The 17,871-nt window shown below is 36.6% G+C and overlaps 1 protein-coding gene across 1 annotated transcript in view; it reads right to left on the reverse strand.

Moving 5' to 3' along the window:
• Window positions 1-17,871, reverse strand: part of LOC124788594 (26S proteasome non-ATPase regulatory subunit 2-like) — a 205,575-nt gene that overhangs the window by 42,200 nt on the left and 145,504 nt on the right. Inside the window, exon 14 of the mRNA XM_047255864.1 lies at window positions 11,002-11,171. Within this exon, the coding sequence (XP_047111820.1) occupies window positions 11,002-11,171 (170 nt within the window). The remainder of the gene's footprint in view (window positions 1-11,001; window positions 11,172-17,871) is intronic.

The raw sequence follows: 17,871 nt of genomic DNA on the forward strand, positions 1-17,871 counted from the left end.
ATATTTACAGCATAATAGATAAATGATCAAACACAGTAGACAAGTGAAAAATTGAACAGTTCAATAAAGATAACTACCAGTACCAGTTGCAAGGAATTAACAGAATTCTCATAAGTAGACAGTGTCAGCATGCAACTGACTCTGGCAGGGGAATTAAAGGCACCAGACAAATAAACTGCAAATGAACTGGTGCTGGAAGTCTACTAACAACAGCAGATGATAATTTAAATGATGATACACAATTCTGTGAAACTGTGAAATAAATAAATAATGCGACTTGTTGAAAGATTCCCATACAGATTTTAACTTGTGGGGAGGAATGCTTGCACTATAGGAATACACAAACATCAAAAAGAAAGTGGACAAATCAATGTTAGATTACCTTGGGAGGTGCAATGCACTGCTGAGCAAAGTATGCTGATCTGGTGTAGAATTATATGACAAACAAGCAGCTGCACACACCTCTATGGGTCTTTCTTTCAAGTACAAGACTTTTTCAAGAAGAATGCAGTGTAATGAGATGGATTTCTCTCTTCAGAAATTAAAAAAATCCTCTCTTAGAAGAAGCTCAATGACTTACAAGCACAAAATGTGAAAGTCAGTGAGAGCATTAAAAGTTTCAGCTGTCAGAAAATGCCAGTCATAACAAACAAAGTGGAGCAGAAATGTACTGGCTATGTCAACAGCCAGTATGATAACAGTCACAGCAATTACACAAAAAGCATATCATAGTTGTCAATGACACTTTCACTGTCCAGAGCACAGACATATTATTAAATATTACCCACAAATTGTTGACCGCATTTCAAATAATGAGCAAGCAAACCATACAAAAGAGGCAGGCAAAACGTCTTCAAATTCTTTAACACTCTCTGCTAGCATAAGTGCATTACTGAGAGTGAAACATAATGATACATTTGTCGTTCTACAAATGTATTAAGTGCAACCATGTTGGATACTGTTACATATTCATAAGCACAAACATCACTTATGAGAAGATTAAAGAGATGATGTGTGGATTCTGGACAGTGGAGTAACAAACTACATGACTTACCAGCACGATGAATTTGTCACTTTCACCAAACATGAAGAGTCATTGCAAGTAGCCAGTAGTGGACATTTGAAAAGCACTGGTTTCGGCATTGTGCACATATGAGGCCTGTCTATAAGGTATCTGACCATTGGCTAGAAAAAGTATTTCGAATACTTGACGGGATTGGGACCCTAATCCCCTTCAAAGTAGGCCATCTGTGCTTGCACACACTTAGTCCACCAATCCTTCCATTGCCAGAAACACCTTTGGAAGTCTTCTTTTGGAATTGTGTTTAGCTCCATCATCGTGTTCCGCAATATCTCTTCTCTATGCTCAAAACAGGATCCTTTCAGTGGCGTCTTCATTTTGAAAACAAACAGAAGATGCAAGGATCCATGTCTGGAGAGTAGGGAGGTTGGCGAATGGCTGTAATTCCATGTTTGGCCAAGAAATTTGTGATCAAGTGGGATGAATGTGTGAGGTGCTGTCATGATGCAGTTGCCAATTTTTCGCTGTCTACATGACTGGTCTTTTGCGCCAAACTGCATCACAGAGTCACCAGAGAACATCTAGATAATATTCCTTTGTCACAGTTTGCCTTCCAGTGCATATCTGTGATGCACAATTACACGGACATCAAAGGTGACAGTCAGCATCACCTTGATTTTGCTTCGCACCTGCTGTACTTTCTTCGGCCTTGGAGACTCGGGATGCTTCCATTGCGATGACTGTCTTTTTGTTTCTGGGTTGTACCCAAACACTCATGACGCATCTCCAGTTATCACAGTGTTTAGAAACCCAGGATCAGTGTTGGTGGTATCCAAAAGGTCCTTTGCAATGTCATTCATTCTGGCAACAACAACTTGGGCACAAATTTCGCAGCCACTCAGTGCATGTTCAAATCATCACGAAAAATTGCATGTGCAGAATCTTTACTCCCTCCAACCTCTTGGGCAATTTCCCGCACAGTCAAACGACGATATGCCATAACCAAATTTTGCACCCTCTCAACAACAGCTGCACTCTGAGCAGTTTGGGGCCTGCCAGAGTGCTGGTCACTCTCCACTGCTCTCCACTGATGTGCAGCCATTTTTGAATCAGTTGAACCACTCCTTAATTTGTGTTACACCCATTGCATATTCTCCAAACACCTGCTGAATCTTATGAATTGTTTTGCTTTGAGAATCACCAAGGTTTTGTCAAAATTTGATGCAGTATCTTTGCTCAACACATTCAGTCATCTTGAGAGAATCGGTAATCCAACAAACACATTGTGTAGCACCTCACTCAGCAACCGACAGGCAGCAACTGATGTGCTGGAAGGCAGGGACAAAATTTACGCATGCGAATGAAGCTCTCTTCCTTTACTGTGTACAGTGGTGCTACGCTAGCATCTCTATTTTGTTTGGGAAAATCAAAGATCGGATACTTTTTAGACAGACTTCGTAAACCTATCAGAAGAATGTGTAGGTCAACCAAAATGCATAATACATTGCTCATTCCAGACATCATGTGCAATCTGATATCAGTCCCTCAGGTGACCAGTAAAGGACTGATAATATCTTTTGCAAAAACTGAAGCTAGAATCAGGAAACAAAACAGGGAAATAATCATGAATGCTTCAAAGAAAGGCAATTTGTACTACATTGGTGAAGAAACTCCAGTATCTCCATGCGAGGACTCGGCTCTGTCACAAATCTTACCATTAGTCGGGAAATGGATTCATGGCACTGAAGGCTAAGGTACAGTCACATTGGTAAAGCTAAGAAAAGGTCAAATGCAGTGGAATAATTCTTGAAGTGTCAGTAGACCAAATTAAAGAGTAGCGCAGTATGTGCACGAAGGCAATATGAGAGCCAAGCACTTCCCCAAACAAACTGAAAACAGGACAAATGAACCTCTACATTTCATACACACTGATGTAATTTATGTATATGGACTCCAGTCATGTTGGGGAGTGAAATACATTGTCACATTCATTTATGAGATCTTGAGATATGCTGTAATAGCTCTACTTAAAGTTAAAAGTGAAGTGTTTCAAGCATTCAACGAATACAACCTGTAAGCAGAAAATTTTCAATGGAGAAGATAAGAAATGCTATATTTGGACAATAGAGGAGAATATATGAGTAAAGAACTTGAAGAATATCAGCTAAAAGAAGGAATTTGGAGGCAACTGACTGTCCCTGACACACCTCAACAAAACAGTGTTGCAAAATGATTTAAGCCTTTCAGACTCTTCGGCTATAAGTAAGTACATTAACTTTTAGTATGCCTTAGCTGCAACAGAAGTATTTTTCCTAATGGAAACCTGAGGTACACATGTGTGAATGTTAAATCTTTTCATCATATGCAAGTGCTGCCAACAGTTGGGCATCACTATGAAAATATCAGCCAGTCAATGTACCAGTGTGCAACAGCTCATGACAGTGCACAGCAGCTTGTGACCACCAGACCACCGGCATAGACAGATGTGGTTGGTTCGCTATATTCTACTGTTTAATTGAATACTGCTACTCTTATTCTGCATGATAATTATTGAATGATCATTTCACTGCCTATTACAATAGAAAGTATTTTGTAATTAGTTATTTTAGTTGATAAAATTAAGCCAACTGTAGAAAGTACGTTTTGAAAACAGGTATATGATTTTGTATAAGCCTTGCACCTAAAATAATTAAAAATCACCTAAAAGCATTACCACATTACTAAAAATTCTCCTTCCCCCAGAAAAATTCAGGTCTGATAGGGTTAACCAAACACTTTCAAATATTGTGTGATATACAATTTTGGAGAGAGGAATTTCACAAAATTTTTGGGGTGAAGCAGTAGCAAGAGCAAATTAGTTGCAAAATAGATATCTAACAAGAGCATATGATGGAGAAACTCTCTGCAAATGATGGCATGGACAAGTACCAAACTTAATCATCTATGGTTATTCGACTGTCATGCATCAGCAAAAATGAAAAACAGACACGGCAAATTTGAACCAAAAGGATAATGTCATTTAATGATTGTATATTCAGAAGTCATGAAAGCCTGCAGACTGAGGAATCCATAAACAGGAAATCTAACAATTGGCAGGGATGTTGTATCTGATAACTGTATCTTTCCTGCAGAATTGAATGAAGGTTTACAAAAGTGATTGATCTGAAGACTACAACTATCACAAATGATGAAGGAGCTTTACAGAATATAGATATTGTGGAAAGAGGAGAAGCACTTGATGATGAACAAAGTGAAGACTGGAAACGTGTGGCTTCCAAACACATTGACGAAGGAAAGGAGAATGAGGGGCGGATGAGAGTGATGAGGACAATTACCCTATAATGGATGATAATAACTGTGAACTACAAGAACTTATAATGAACAGAAACTACAGAAAAAGTTCTGGGTGACAAGTCAAACCACCATAATGTTGATGGACTACAAGACAAATGAAAAGAAGAAGGCATGTGCAATTGAAAAAGAGAATACTCCAAGAGAAAAACGTCCATAAAGCATAAAGCAGGCCATGTCAGCTGACAATAAAAACAAACGGCAAGAAGTAATGTCACAAGAGCTGGAACACCTAATGCAAAACTGGACCTGGATATTTGTGTCACAAAAATGATACACACAAAATAGGTTTTGAAGCGGAAGTACGCTGAAATTGGAAGAACTGCCCGTCATAGTACACACGTAGTAGCTTTATGTAATGAGCAGAGACCTGTAACTGGTTTTAACAAATGTTACAGTCCAGTCATGAAAATGAAAACTATATGACTATATATGGGAATAGCAGTTGAACAAGATTTGGAAATTCGTTACTTAGATGTCATTGTGGCATATTTGATGGCTAACATAGAAGATGAGGTTTCAGAGATACCACTGAGAAACTTCAAAGAAAATTCAAGAGAATAGCAAATCAAGAGGAACTGAACAATGGCAAATGGATATGCACACTTGAAAAGTGCATCTCTGGGTTGCATCAATCTGACAGAAGATGGAATAAGACACTCGAAGAGTTCTTGTGCTAACAAGGGATTTTGTGATCAGTAGCTGACCCATGTGTTTATTATGCTCTGCGCTGTGAACTCATACTAACTTCATAAGTATATGATCTAATGTTGCATGATGAGAAAAGTGAAATAAAGAAAATGGAAAATATCTTAACCACTGAATCTGAAGTAAGAGACCTTGGAGTAAAATGACAGGCATAGTCAGTCTGTATTATGAGAGAAGATGGAACACTGATTTTACACCAAACAGCATATGCAAAAGAAATCTTAAGAGAATTCCAAATGGAAAGCTGCAATCCTGTATAAACACTCATCATGAATATAAAACTACAAAATGCAAAAGATAAAGACAAGCTCAGTGAACATGAAGTACAAAAATTTAGAACTGCAAGTGGAAGCTTATACTTGACAATGGGTACCAGGACTGATGTGGCAAATCTACTGACTTTTCAGACAGTTCATCATCAATCTGAGTGAGGAGCACTGGCGAGCCATCAAACACACACTATGTTATTTGTGTGGGACAATAAATGATGCACTTTTTTACCACAAGATTGGTAAGAAAACCTAGATGTATACTGGTGCAGACTGGGAGCTGAGCCACATCACCATAAATCCTTTGGTGGATATTTAACAGTTTTGGGAGTGCTGCTACCAGCTGGAACAGCAGAAAACAACGAACTGATGAAATAAGTATTGTTGAAGCAGAGTTTGTTGCACTAAGTGAAACAGTATGAGAAGCAATGTGGATGAACAGTTTTCTCAGTAAGACTGGTCAAGATTTTTTCTGTCCTGTCCTATGAAGATTTTCATCAAGAATCATAGCACAAAGAAACTGAAAATCATGAGGCTTTGGAAATAACCAAGCACATGGATCTAAAAATTTCGTCATGGAAGAGAAAATGGAAGCCAACAACATACTGCAAGTGAGAAGAATGTGGCTGATTGTTAACAAAAGCAACTGACGACCTGAAGTTGAAAACTTATCATCAGAAGTTAATGGGGGTCAAGAACGAAGGGAGTTGTCAGTGTGGTGGACTAGCTGTCGTGTGAACTTTGACGTATATTTTGCTGTTTTCTTGTTATTATGCCTGCATATATGTTAAAATAAATGCGCTCTTTCATCTACAATGTATTGCATCTTTGTGTGTGCTCCCTGCTGTTTTTATAAAGAAGTTCACATGTGTGTGTGTGTTCTGTGAAGAAGGACATTGTCCAATGACTTAGAAAAGTTTTCAATCTCATTTACGTGACTAGTTATCACTCAGCACCTAAACTATATGCTGAGTTGTTACCACTATTTAAAAAAATATGTAATTAATGTCATTAAACATTCTGAGTGGTCACTGTGAATGCAAAGCATTGCTTTTCACTTGCATGCCATTGATTAAATGGAATTGTAATGCACTCCGAGGCGAAATTTTTCCATTCCTCGAGAAGATAAATTTTGAGCTCAGCAACAGCAATAAGATCTGTAATATATGAATCTCAAGCATGCTCAACTGGATTAAGGTCTGGAGCATAATGACTGTGGCTATTGAATAATACTCACACATCTGTAACATGTTGCCCCTCAAATGAATGCTATTGCATTTACTCGACTTACTGCCATTGAAGGGCAGTCTGCCACCTACTATAGCAGCCTATGTTTGAGGACTAATATCATTTATGGCTGTGATTACTGAAGGATGATATCACTTGAACTTTTACGAATACATATTACACTTTGAGAATGAGTTCAAAGCTTCAAAATTAAATTTTGGGACACCTAGTGGAATTTGTTACCCCACACTGTGATAGATATCTTCTATGCAACCAATAGCTTGCCATGTAACACATTCCAACAAGCCATGTTGTACATCACTCACTCCCACTGAAGTGGATACTTACACTACAGACACATGATTTACTGACGCTGTATTCAAGTGCTTAGATTAGATTAGATTCAGTTTTCATTCCATAGACCAAAAAAATCAATGATTCTCATGGCTGTGGAACAAGTCAGAAAGAATAACACAAAAAAGCATCAAAAAATTTGAATGTAATACTCACAACTTTGATCATTTGTCAGGAGTTTGTCAAAAGAAGTGAATACATTATGGTAAACTGGAACTGCTAATATTTACAGAATTAATACACTGTCAGAATGAAACATAGTTATACACTTTTAATAAACTGATCATACACAAAATATCTAATCTTGACTGTTGTGATCAAGGTCTGCCAAAACTGAAATCTAACAGACATTTTTACTTAAGTGATCCAACAGACCCTGTAAAGATATTCATCAATAGAGTAGAAGGAGTTGTCTCTCAAAAAGACTTTAAAACTCTGTTTAAACTGTGCTTTATCTGAAATCAAGTTTTTAATGGCTGCTGTTAATTTACTGAAAATGTTTGTTCCTGAATATTGGTGCCTTTTGGACCAAGATAAAAGATACCATGAAACTATCTACCCATTTTACTTTTGCCAGATTTTTCAAAAAATATCTCCTTAAGCATCTGACTGCAAATAGTGTATTGTCCAAGTCACAGTCTGGGTTTGTTAAGGGTTCTGATATAGAGAAAGCTATTTATATATACGGTAAGAATGTAGTTCATTCATTAGATAACAAATTAGAGGCTACTGGCATTTTCTGTGATCTGTCAGAAGCCTTTGACTGTGTGAATCACAGCATTCTCTTAAGTAAATCAGAATATTATAGTGTCACCAGCAGTGTTGTGAAATAGTTTGAGCCTTACCTAACAGGAAACAAAGATCATCATTGCGAAATACCTATCCAGTAAGCAGTCAGTCTTCATCTGATTCGGAATTAATTACATGTGGTGTTCCTCAAGGTTCCATCTTGGGCCCATTGTTTTTTTTGTGTGTACAGTAAAGACCCCACGCAAGTTACATTGCCAGATGCTAACTTTGTTTTGTTTGTAGATGATGCAAACATTACAATAAGTAGCAAGTCAAATACAGATTTAGAAATGGCTGCTAATGAAATTTTCCCTGTCATTAAACTTTGAAAAGACCCACTATATGCAGTTCAGAACATGTAAGAGATTTCCTTCCAGCATGTTTATGACATATGAAGACACACAGATTGGAGAGGTTGACAGTGTTAAATTTCTGGGATTACAGCTTGATAATAAATTCAGTCGGGAAGTGCATACTGCAGAATTACTGAAGTGCCTAAACAAGTCTGTATTTGGAGTGAGAATGATGTAAGATGTAGAAGATATGAATATAAAAAAATTCATATTTTGCTTACTTTCATTCTCTTATGACATATGGATCATATTCTGAAATAACTCATCAAACCGAGAAAAAGTTTTTAGCATGCAAAAGCATATGATAAAGTTCATTTGTGGTGTAAATTCAAGAACATCATGTAGAAACCTGTTCAAGAAATTTTGTATTCTAACCACTGCATCTCATTATATTTATTCCTTAATGAAATTTGTTGCAAGTAATACATCTTTATTTCCAACCAATAGCTAAATACATAGCACCTATACTAGGAATAAGACAAGTAGTTTCTTGTAAAAAGGCTTAACTTCAGCATATTTTAGCCTGTCTGGAAATGCTCTACCGATAAGAGATTGATTACATAAATAACTTAAGAAAGAACTCAAGTCACATGAGCACTCTTTGATTAACTTCATTGATATGTTATCATAACCACTAGAATACTCATATTTTAAGGATTTTGTGGCTGACATTACTTCTTTAGGAGACAAGAATGTCATTTCCATTTTACTGAAGTTGTTTGTAACAGTGATACTCCATTGCACTGTTTACCGAACCTGATAACCCTAATCTGTCGGTAACAGAAACAAAGTACTTGTTTAAGAGGTTCGCAACATTACATGCACTTATTACCAATATCTCATTTATTTTTAGCTGTCTGTTCTTCTTCCTTTTTGGGCCTACCTCTTTCTGTCTTCACTATATCCCATATAGTTTTCATTTTGTTGCTTGACGTAATTATCTTTTTCTCATAATAAAGCTGCTGAGATTTCTGGATTACTTGCTTCAGTAGTTTTGCAGTATTCATTGTAATGCTTTATAATGCTAACATCTGAATTGTTCACAGGTAGTATATACAGTTTTCTTTTTGTCCCATATGACATCTTTATTCCTTGTGTAATCCATGGTTAATTTTTGACTTCTGTTTGATTTGAGTTACCTTTACGGGTAAACAGTTTTCGAAAGGTGAAATAACTTTATTAATGATGTTACACTATCAGACATGCTTATATTTGAAATATATAGCTGAGTGCAAGGTGGCCAGAATAGTCTCTTATTTCATCATGTAGTATTACTGAAGAGTTGTAGACCAAGTAATACCAGAGACCTCATTCTCCACAAGATGTATCAGGGCATCTTGACTGGTGTGTAATTGGTTTTACTAGTTTTTTTATCAACAGAATGACAACTACAGGATATTGACAGATAGACAAAAATTCACATGTGGAGGACAGAAAGATATTCACAATTCAGTAGTATTTAGAAGCCTGACATTTCAAGATGATTAGTTAATGGAGATTTATTTGAAAGTATCATGAGTTCAGCACAGACTGCAGGTATAAGGTTACAGAGTTGGATTTTATAAGGTATACCATCAAATAGTTGATGGAAACTGACCTCTTCACATTCTTCTGACTTTTTCACAATTCAGTGCACCATTTATGGCACCTCTGATAATCAAGAACAAAACGAACACTGTTTATTGCATCAGTTCATGTATCATTCTGGTTTTTCCACCCTCAATATTTTCTATTTCCATTATCATGATTTAGTCAATTTCTATAAGTATTTCTCAAGAAGTTTTGTGATTTTTGTATTTTTGGCTATTTTTATAATGCCTTCTCAACTATTAGTATTCCACTCATTTATTTTATTTTCTTTGTCTGTATCCTATGACAAACGGTGGTTGGTAATTAGTTAAATTGGGTAAATAGGTCAAACTTGTAGGTACTGAGTTACTTAAGTCTACCACTGAACATACGTACATATTTCATTATGATGTAAAATTAACAAGTTAATCAAAGTTTTATAGGAGCTAATTGCCATCTATCTGTACCCAAGACTTGAGGTTTCCATTCTTCTCAAAAACGATTTTCGTGTGGTGGACTTTGAAGGATAGACTGCATTGTGTCTAGCACAGTATTACAAAAGAAAGAAATAGTAACTTTTAAGAAAGACAGATTGTCAATTAGGGCTGATTACAGCCACTCTTGGATAAGCTATAGCAAATTAATAACATATTATCATAATATTAAAAAGTAGTAAAACTAATTAATATAAGAAAAGAAAATGACACAATGGATTAATTTACTGGGCATATTCTTACTACCCTATAGCACTGCATGTATCTAAAGCAAGTTTGAAACCTATTAATTAGTGAAGTAATTTCATAGTGGCAGTATCCAGAAAAAAGAACAACGTGTTTAATAAAAAGCAGCTCCAAATCACCACCACTACCCCCCCCCCCCCCCCCAACAACAACAACAACAACAACATCAACATCAACAACAAGTTTATATTAACCTCATGTGGATTTTATATAATTTGTTTAATAATGAGAATTCAATTTTAATTTTTAGTTTTGAACAGCCTTCATCAGCAGCCCATGCACACATGACAACCAGCTCTTGAAGCTTGGTCTGAGCTGCCGGACTTGGTGGTCAAGTGTGCATGAGGTGTGCTTGCTTCTGTCTATGAATGGTGTGTATTCTCTTTTGCTGACGAAACCTGTAACTGAAAGCTTTAGGTAAGTATCTTTTAATTGTGCCCGTCTGCAGTGTAATGTGTCTTCTTTGTGGTAAGTAGCAATCTGTCTTTTCGTACATTGTTGATGTTCCTACCTGGAGTTTCCAGTGTTTGATTATGTTAATTTACAGATAAAATAAGATATGCTATCTTTTTTTACATGTACCATCATTATCCTTGAAAGTAACATAATGTGACAATCACCTCTTGTGGTTCATGATGCTCAGAACATATGTGAAGCATCTGCTGAATTACTAGCACGTTGGCTGTTCCTGCATACGCACATATCTGAAGCATTGTCTGCGCAACTTGTTTTAATGGCTCAGACACATCATCCAAAACTGCTACACATGTTTGAACTGCTTCCTTCTGTGCTAAAACAAAACAATAAAATAATAATTTACATAAATAATGTAACCATTGCTAAGTCTGTTGATAAATTTGTTCTCTTTATTAGTCTTTGTCTTCTATTTTGAAAGAGTCCCCACAAACACTAGATACAGAATTCGTTAAAGAGTTTAACATGATGTAATTGATCTTAACAACTTCTAGCCAAAACCGGAGACAAATTAGAAATAAAGGTCAATGACACTAACCACTGTCTCTATTAGAATGATTGCAGTAACAAAAATAAAATTTCAGATAGGACATTTCACAATGACTTTACATATGCCTATTCCTTACATACGTCTACTCTTTTGTTATGAAAAGTCTAATTTTGCTTTTATGAATAGTATGTACAAAGAGAAGGCAAGAGGCCCACGGATTAAACAGAGCAACAAAGCAGAAGGCTGATGTCAGGAAATGCAATTTGAGAATGAATGAAGGTAACACAAAACATTCTAATTGCAACAGAGTTAACACTGCAGCCTAATATGAGGTAACATTAAAAATGACAGGAGGTATGACTACGAGCTGCGACAATAAAATAATGAGAGTGATGTAAAAAAAAAAAAATGTTGCTTACCGTTTTAGTCAAGTTTAGTGTTGTCTCCTTCAAAGTAGTTTGCTTCTGATTGCACACACTTTTCCCTGCACTTCTGCCACTGATGGTAACATTTCTGGAACTCATCTTTTGTAATATCCTCCAAGACCCTCGTCACAGCTTTCTGGACATCTTGTGTTGTTTGTAAATGGTGTCCCTTGATCGCCATTTTGACTCTTGGAAATAGAAAAAAGTCGCATGGAGCGATATGTGGTGAATAAGGTGGCTGTGGTAGTACTGAAATTTGTTTTGAGGTTAAAAATTGCTGTACTGACAGAACTGTACTGGGATGCCGCATTATCGTGATGCAGAATCCAATTATCAGCAATGTTGGCACGGACAAGAAGTACTCTTTTATGAAGTCTTTCTAAAATTTCTTTGTAGTAATATTGGTTAATTGTTTGTCCAGGAGGCACCCACTCTTTATGAACAATTCCCTTGGAATCCAAGAAGCACACAAGCATGCATTTCACTTTTGACTTTGACACGTGAGCTTTTTTTGGTCTGGGTGATCCCTTTGAGCACCATTGCAAACTTTGGAGTTTTGCGTCTGGATCATACTGAAAAACCCAACTTTCATCACCAGTGATAACACGGCTGAACAGTTCTGGATTGATTTCCATTTGCTCTAATAGATCGGCAGCCACATTATTCCGTGTTTCTCACTGTTGTGGTGTGAGATTTTTGGGGACTATTTTTGCACAAATCTTTCTCATACCAAGATCTTCAGTTATTATTAGACAAACCATTTCTCGACTGATGTTCAATTCTTCTGCAATTATTTTCATGGCTAATCTTCAATCAGATTGTATGAGTTCACGGACCCTGACTATGTTGACATCCATCCGTGAGGTTGATGGTCGTCCACTGCAGTCTTCCTCTTCAACATTCGTTCTGCCTTCGCTAAACATTTTATGCCAACAAAAAACTTAAGCTCTTAACATAACCTCCTCTCCAAAAGCCTTCTGAAGCTCACCGTAAGTAGTCATTGCGTTTTCACCCAGTTTAACGCAAAAAGAAACTGCATACTGCTTTGCAATATTATGCAGTTCCATTTCTGTGACGACAGACACAAACACGTGTTAACTTATTACAGCACATCTCACGACTGAGCAGTTGCATCGATGTGCAGCTTGGACTAGAAGCAGCTTATAGACCAAGGCCAAAGATATTGTGCCTATGCAAGCCTGCAGGGTTGCCACATCTTGCAATTGCCGCACCTCGCATTTCCAGTGGTCTATTAGAAACTAACATGCAGTTCATCATCTGTTGGTCCAATGTACAACAACAATCCTAATCCTGCTGTATTCCTACACCTGAAGAGCATATGCATTCCATTTTTCTGTTCGAAAGTGTATTTACTGCTTCACAGTTGGTGAGATATACATAAATATGTACAAGCAAGTATACAAAGCTGAAAATAAATTGAGTGGTCAAAAATCACAGTCAGGTTTGTTCTATTGGAAGATGTGCCATGCATGACAACAACTGCTGGGATAACCTCTTCACTTATTTGTTGTCTCTGTTATTGAAATGAAGGGTAACTCTCATATAACATTCCCTGGTCATTCTACTTAGGTCTAAGGCAGTTACATTTATACCTTTTCCAAATATTTTTATATGATCAGCATTAAATTTTGTAATTACACAGATAGTACAATACTAGATGGGGAGATTGCACCATTTGGGAAAATATCAATTATTACAATTGTGTTGTTTGGTATTATAATGCCATCACAAGTTTTGTGGTCACATTCTTTACCTGCAGCAAATGCCATTTGTGAACCCAGTAACTGTGAGACAGTCATCGGTGCCCATACCAGTCAACTGATGTTCACTACTTTCAATCAAAACACCAGAATGAACCGCAAAGAAATTTGTTAACATCACATATAAATTTAAGTATTAGGAAGTCTTTTTCAGAAGGTATTTGTTTGGAGTGTAGCCTTGCAAAGAAGTGAAATGTCAGCAATAAACAGTTGACACAAGGAGAGAATGGAAGCTTTTGAAAAAGTGGTGCTAAGAAGAATGCTAAGCATTAGATGGGCAGGTCAGCTAATTAATGAAGAGGTTTTAATCAAATCAAGATGAAAAAGAGCAAACAAAATAATAGTGTAACTTGTGAGCCAGCTTACAACTAGAACTTACATATGAAGTTAATATAAATCAGTGAACAACAATTTGGCAGTAACCTAAGAAAGTCCAGGTGGAATAACAGTGTCTTTATCATTGAACTGTTGATTATATGTTCCTAGATGCCTCATGAAAAGAGAAGAAAAGTGGCTAGCTGTGCTGTTAATTTCATGTGATATAGTGGGCTAGCACTTTCTTCCATCAGTGCTACTTATGACCCTGCCAGCAACAGTCATAATAGTAATCTAAAGTTCTTCTGTGGCTCATTTGTCTCATTGCAGTAAAGGCAATTTGTGAACCCAGTAACAACAAGATAGTCTTTGAAGCCCATACCATCTACTGATGTACATTATTTTCAATCAAAACATCAGATAGACCACCACCACATATAAATTTAAGTATCAGGAAGTCTTTTCCAGAAGATATTTGTTTGGAGCGAGCCTTGTACAGAGGTTAAATGTGAATAATAAGCAGTTGACACAAGGAGCAAAGTGGTGCACTTCACTGATTCGTTCCCCAACCTACTCTTATCATCACTGGATTCCATACACATGGCACTGGCTGATGAGACTTCAAACATCTCTATCTCTATGTTGCCACTTCGTAAGATTGTAGAAAGCAAGAAACAAGATGAAGCTGTAAGAGCCAGAGTTTATTCAGCATATGGTTTCCATGTGTATCACATTTAGCAGGTTTAAAGTGGGATTTATCGGAACTGGTTGACAGAGAAGTATAACTCGACTGTACAGCTGTTAACCTCTACCAAACCTTTGATTGGGCAGATAACATGGGACTTTTAACAAAATTATGAGTGCTGGGACTTGATGCAAGATAAGTAAACTGGGTGTCACCATATCTACAACACAGAGTAAGGGAGGTGGATCTTGCATCTCAAGAGAGTGATTCACTATAAGGCTGTAAATTAGAGCTATTAATTTTACTGATTTATATAAATGACTATGGTAATGGAGTACAATAAGAAATAAGACTTTGATAATGCCAATAGTAGTTCCAAAGGAAACAAAAATTGAAAACATTGCAAGTAACAGCAAAAAGACTTAGAACTCATCATCAGAAGCTGTACTGGGACAAATAACTGGAAATGCAAAGAAGAGTCAACTAATAACTTTCATATACAACAGGACTAGCATTAAACGTTAGCATAAAATATGGCCAGACAACATCACAGTAGAGGGACAATGCCATAACCTAGATGTGACACTGGATGCTGAGAAACTACACTAGGGCTACATGTAGGTGATGTAGTAAATATCTTAAGTTCCTGCACTTGTTAATGAGGGTACAAACAAGTGTATGTAAGAGGGCACAAGTTAATGTCTGTAAGATTAAGTCTACTAGTCAGTTTTTAGACCTCAGTAGGAATATCTTGCAGGGATATAGGATCCTTGCATAAATACCTTTCAAAACAGATGGAAGGAGCGCAACAGAAGCCAGTCAGATGTCTACATACTTACATACGTACTTATTTACTCTGCAAACCACAATGAAGTGTGCTGCAGAAGGTGTGTATTGTTGGACTACAGAAGTACAAGTATCATGAAAATTATGGTAAGATTTCAAAAGGACAGATTTCCAGAAAGAAAGAAAAAGAGTCCAAATTTGGAGAATATACCAAGTATACATGGTTGGTAAGATACAAGGCAAAGGCTAGCTACAAATAAAGTATGGAAGAGAAGAAAAAACCATCATTATAAATCATTATAAAATAAATGCATAATCTGGAATAACAGTCTGGAATGCCAGAGATTGCAACTTTAATGACAGAGTGGAATCCACTACATAGTGACTACTAAGTGAAAATTACTGTGTGACAGGGAAGTAGTATAATGATGTGACATACTGTGCAATGTATTCATGTTATGTTCATCCCCTTGGCAACAGCCATATTTTAAGCTAATGAAAATTAAGGTGGTCACTTTTAAAGTAAGAACTGATAGCACATCATGTATGCACACCCTTTCATGTGACGCCATGGTTATATGGTTTGGTTCACCACCATGTCAATCAGTAATCCTGCTGATTGTGAAGTGCACTCATTTATTTGGTTCTTAAGTGCAAAAAAAGTTAATCCTGCAGAAATTCACTGTCAGCATGTTGAAGTTTATGGTGCAGGTGTAATGAATGATGGAAATGTGCATGACACAAAAAGTTGATGAGGCAATTTGCCAAAACTGGCGCTTCACCACTGATGAGCTGCGTCAGAAATTTTCACTAGTTTCAAGATCAATAGTTTATCACATCATTGGTGACAAACTTCACAATAAAAAAGTGAGATGGGTGTTAAAAATGTTGACACAAGAACACAAAACAAAGCAAATGGCACATTCTTTGTCTGTTTTGGAGCCCTGTCACAAGGATGGTGATGGGTCCTTCAGTCACATTGTGACCAATGATGAAACATGGATTGCACACTACATTCCAGAGAATAAATGTCAATCCAGTGAGTGGCATCATTCAAACACCCCAACAAAACTGTGAAAATTAAAACAAGAACCTTCACAATGGAAAATCACGCCCACAGTTTTTTGGGACCAGGAAGACATTCTTCTGTTAGACTTCGAGAAGAGTCGAAATAAATGCTGAGAGGTACTGTGAAACATTATTAAACCTTAGGTGCGTACTCAAAATTGCTGGCGAGACTCCTTCCTAACAGTGTAATTCTGTTTCACGACAATGCTCGACCTAATGCTGCAGCATGAACAAAGACACAACTGGACAGGTTCCATAGGAAATTACTGGATCATTCACCATACAGTAATGACTTAGTATCATCATACTTTCATAAGTTTGCAAAAGTGAAAGAATTTCTTGGTGAAAAGTGCTTGGGAAATGATGAAATGTTGAAAGAAACTGTTTCTAGCTGGTTTAATGGTCAGGCAGTGGAGTTTTTTGATGCTGGGATCCAAAAGCTGGTTCCACAACTTGACAAATGTTTAAATGTTAATGGTGACTATTTTTAAAAGCGAAAAATTGTGCATACTGTAGTTTCTCATACAATTTACATTCATAAATGAAGTTTCTCTTACACCATTACAAATTGTTTCTTACTTTAAAAATGACCCTAGTATCTGTCTTCTCTTAAATGACATCTTTCCTTATCTGTCTTTTAACATTATTCTGCACTGATGTTATACCACTACATGAGCTCTGAATTCCAGACAAAATGTGAATGAGATTTTTGCTACTTTTCTTAATATATTACAGTACCGTTTGTAATAAGTGTTTGTGTCTCATTTCTGAGTCTAGTTACTTCACAGATGTTCCACCTATGTCTGCAGACACTCTTATTTTTGAGGCACATTGTTTTCATAAATAAATACAAAATTATTGAGAAATATATTGAATTTGTGCTGACATGTTGTAGACTTCACTGTGGTCCACTTTTTAAAATTTCTCTGAAGTCTAATGTTGTTGGCCAAAGAAGCAGCCTCAATATCTTCTTTAATTGTCTCTGGAAAAAACCATTATGTTACCTGTGTTTTAAGAAATTTTTAACAGAATGGGCATATACATTTTTAACTCTCTCAAATTCAGCAGCTGCAGTTTCTACAATTTTTCTGGAAGATAAAATCTGCTAATGAAAGACTGCAGGTGTCCATAAAGGTTTTTACTACTGTGAATATTTTTTTATTTTAATTTAAAAAACAGCAGTGAGGGAGGGTATGCTTTTGGAATGCTGTCAGACTTCTGAGGTAAGTCCCTAATAGCATCTAAAAGTTCTTATGACTTTGGCAGATACACCCAAGTTTATCAGGAGCTTCATGTTGTACTATTTTAGTTGTCTTTTCACTGTCTTTTCTTGCAGCATTAGGTACAGCTTTCATCTTGTTGATGAAATTTTCACATAATCATGGTTTGACAATCTTTTTGCTTATTTTGTACTTCTGTTTGGAATCTTATAGTACCTATTTTTGTAAATCAGTTGAGTCAGAAAG

The sequence above is a fragment of the Schistocerca piceifrons genome, chromosome 3 (genome assembly GCF_021461385.2).
Source record: "Schistocerca piceifrons isolate TAMUIC-IGC-003096 chromosome 3, iqSchPice1.1, whole genome shotgun sequence".
Taxonomy (NCBI): domain Eukaryota; kingdom Metazoa; phylum Arthropoda; class Insecta; order Orthoptera; family Acrididae; genus Schistocerca; species Schistocerca piceifrons.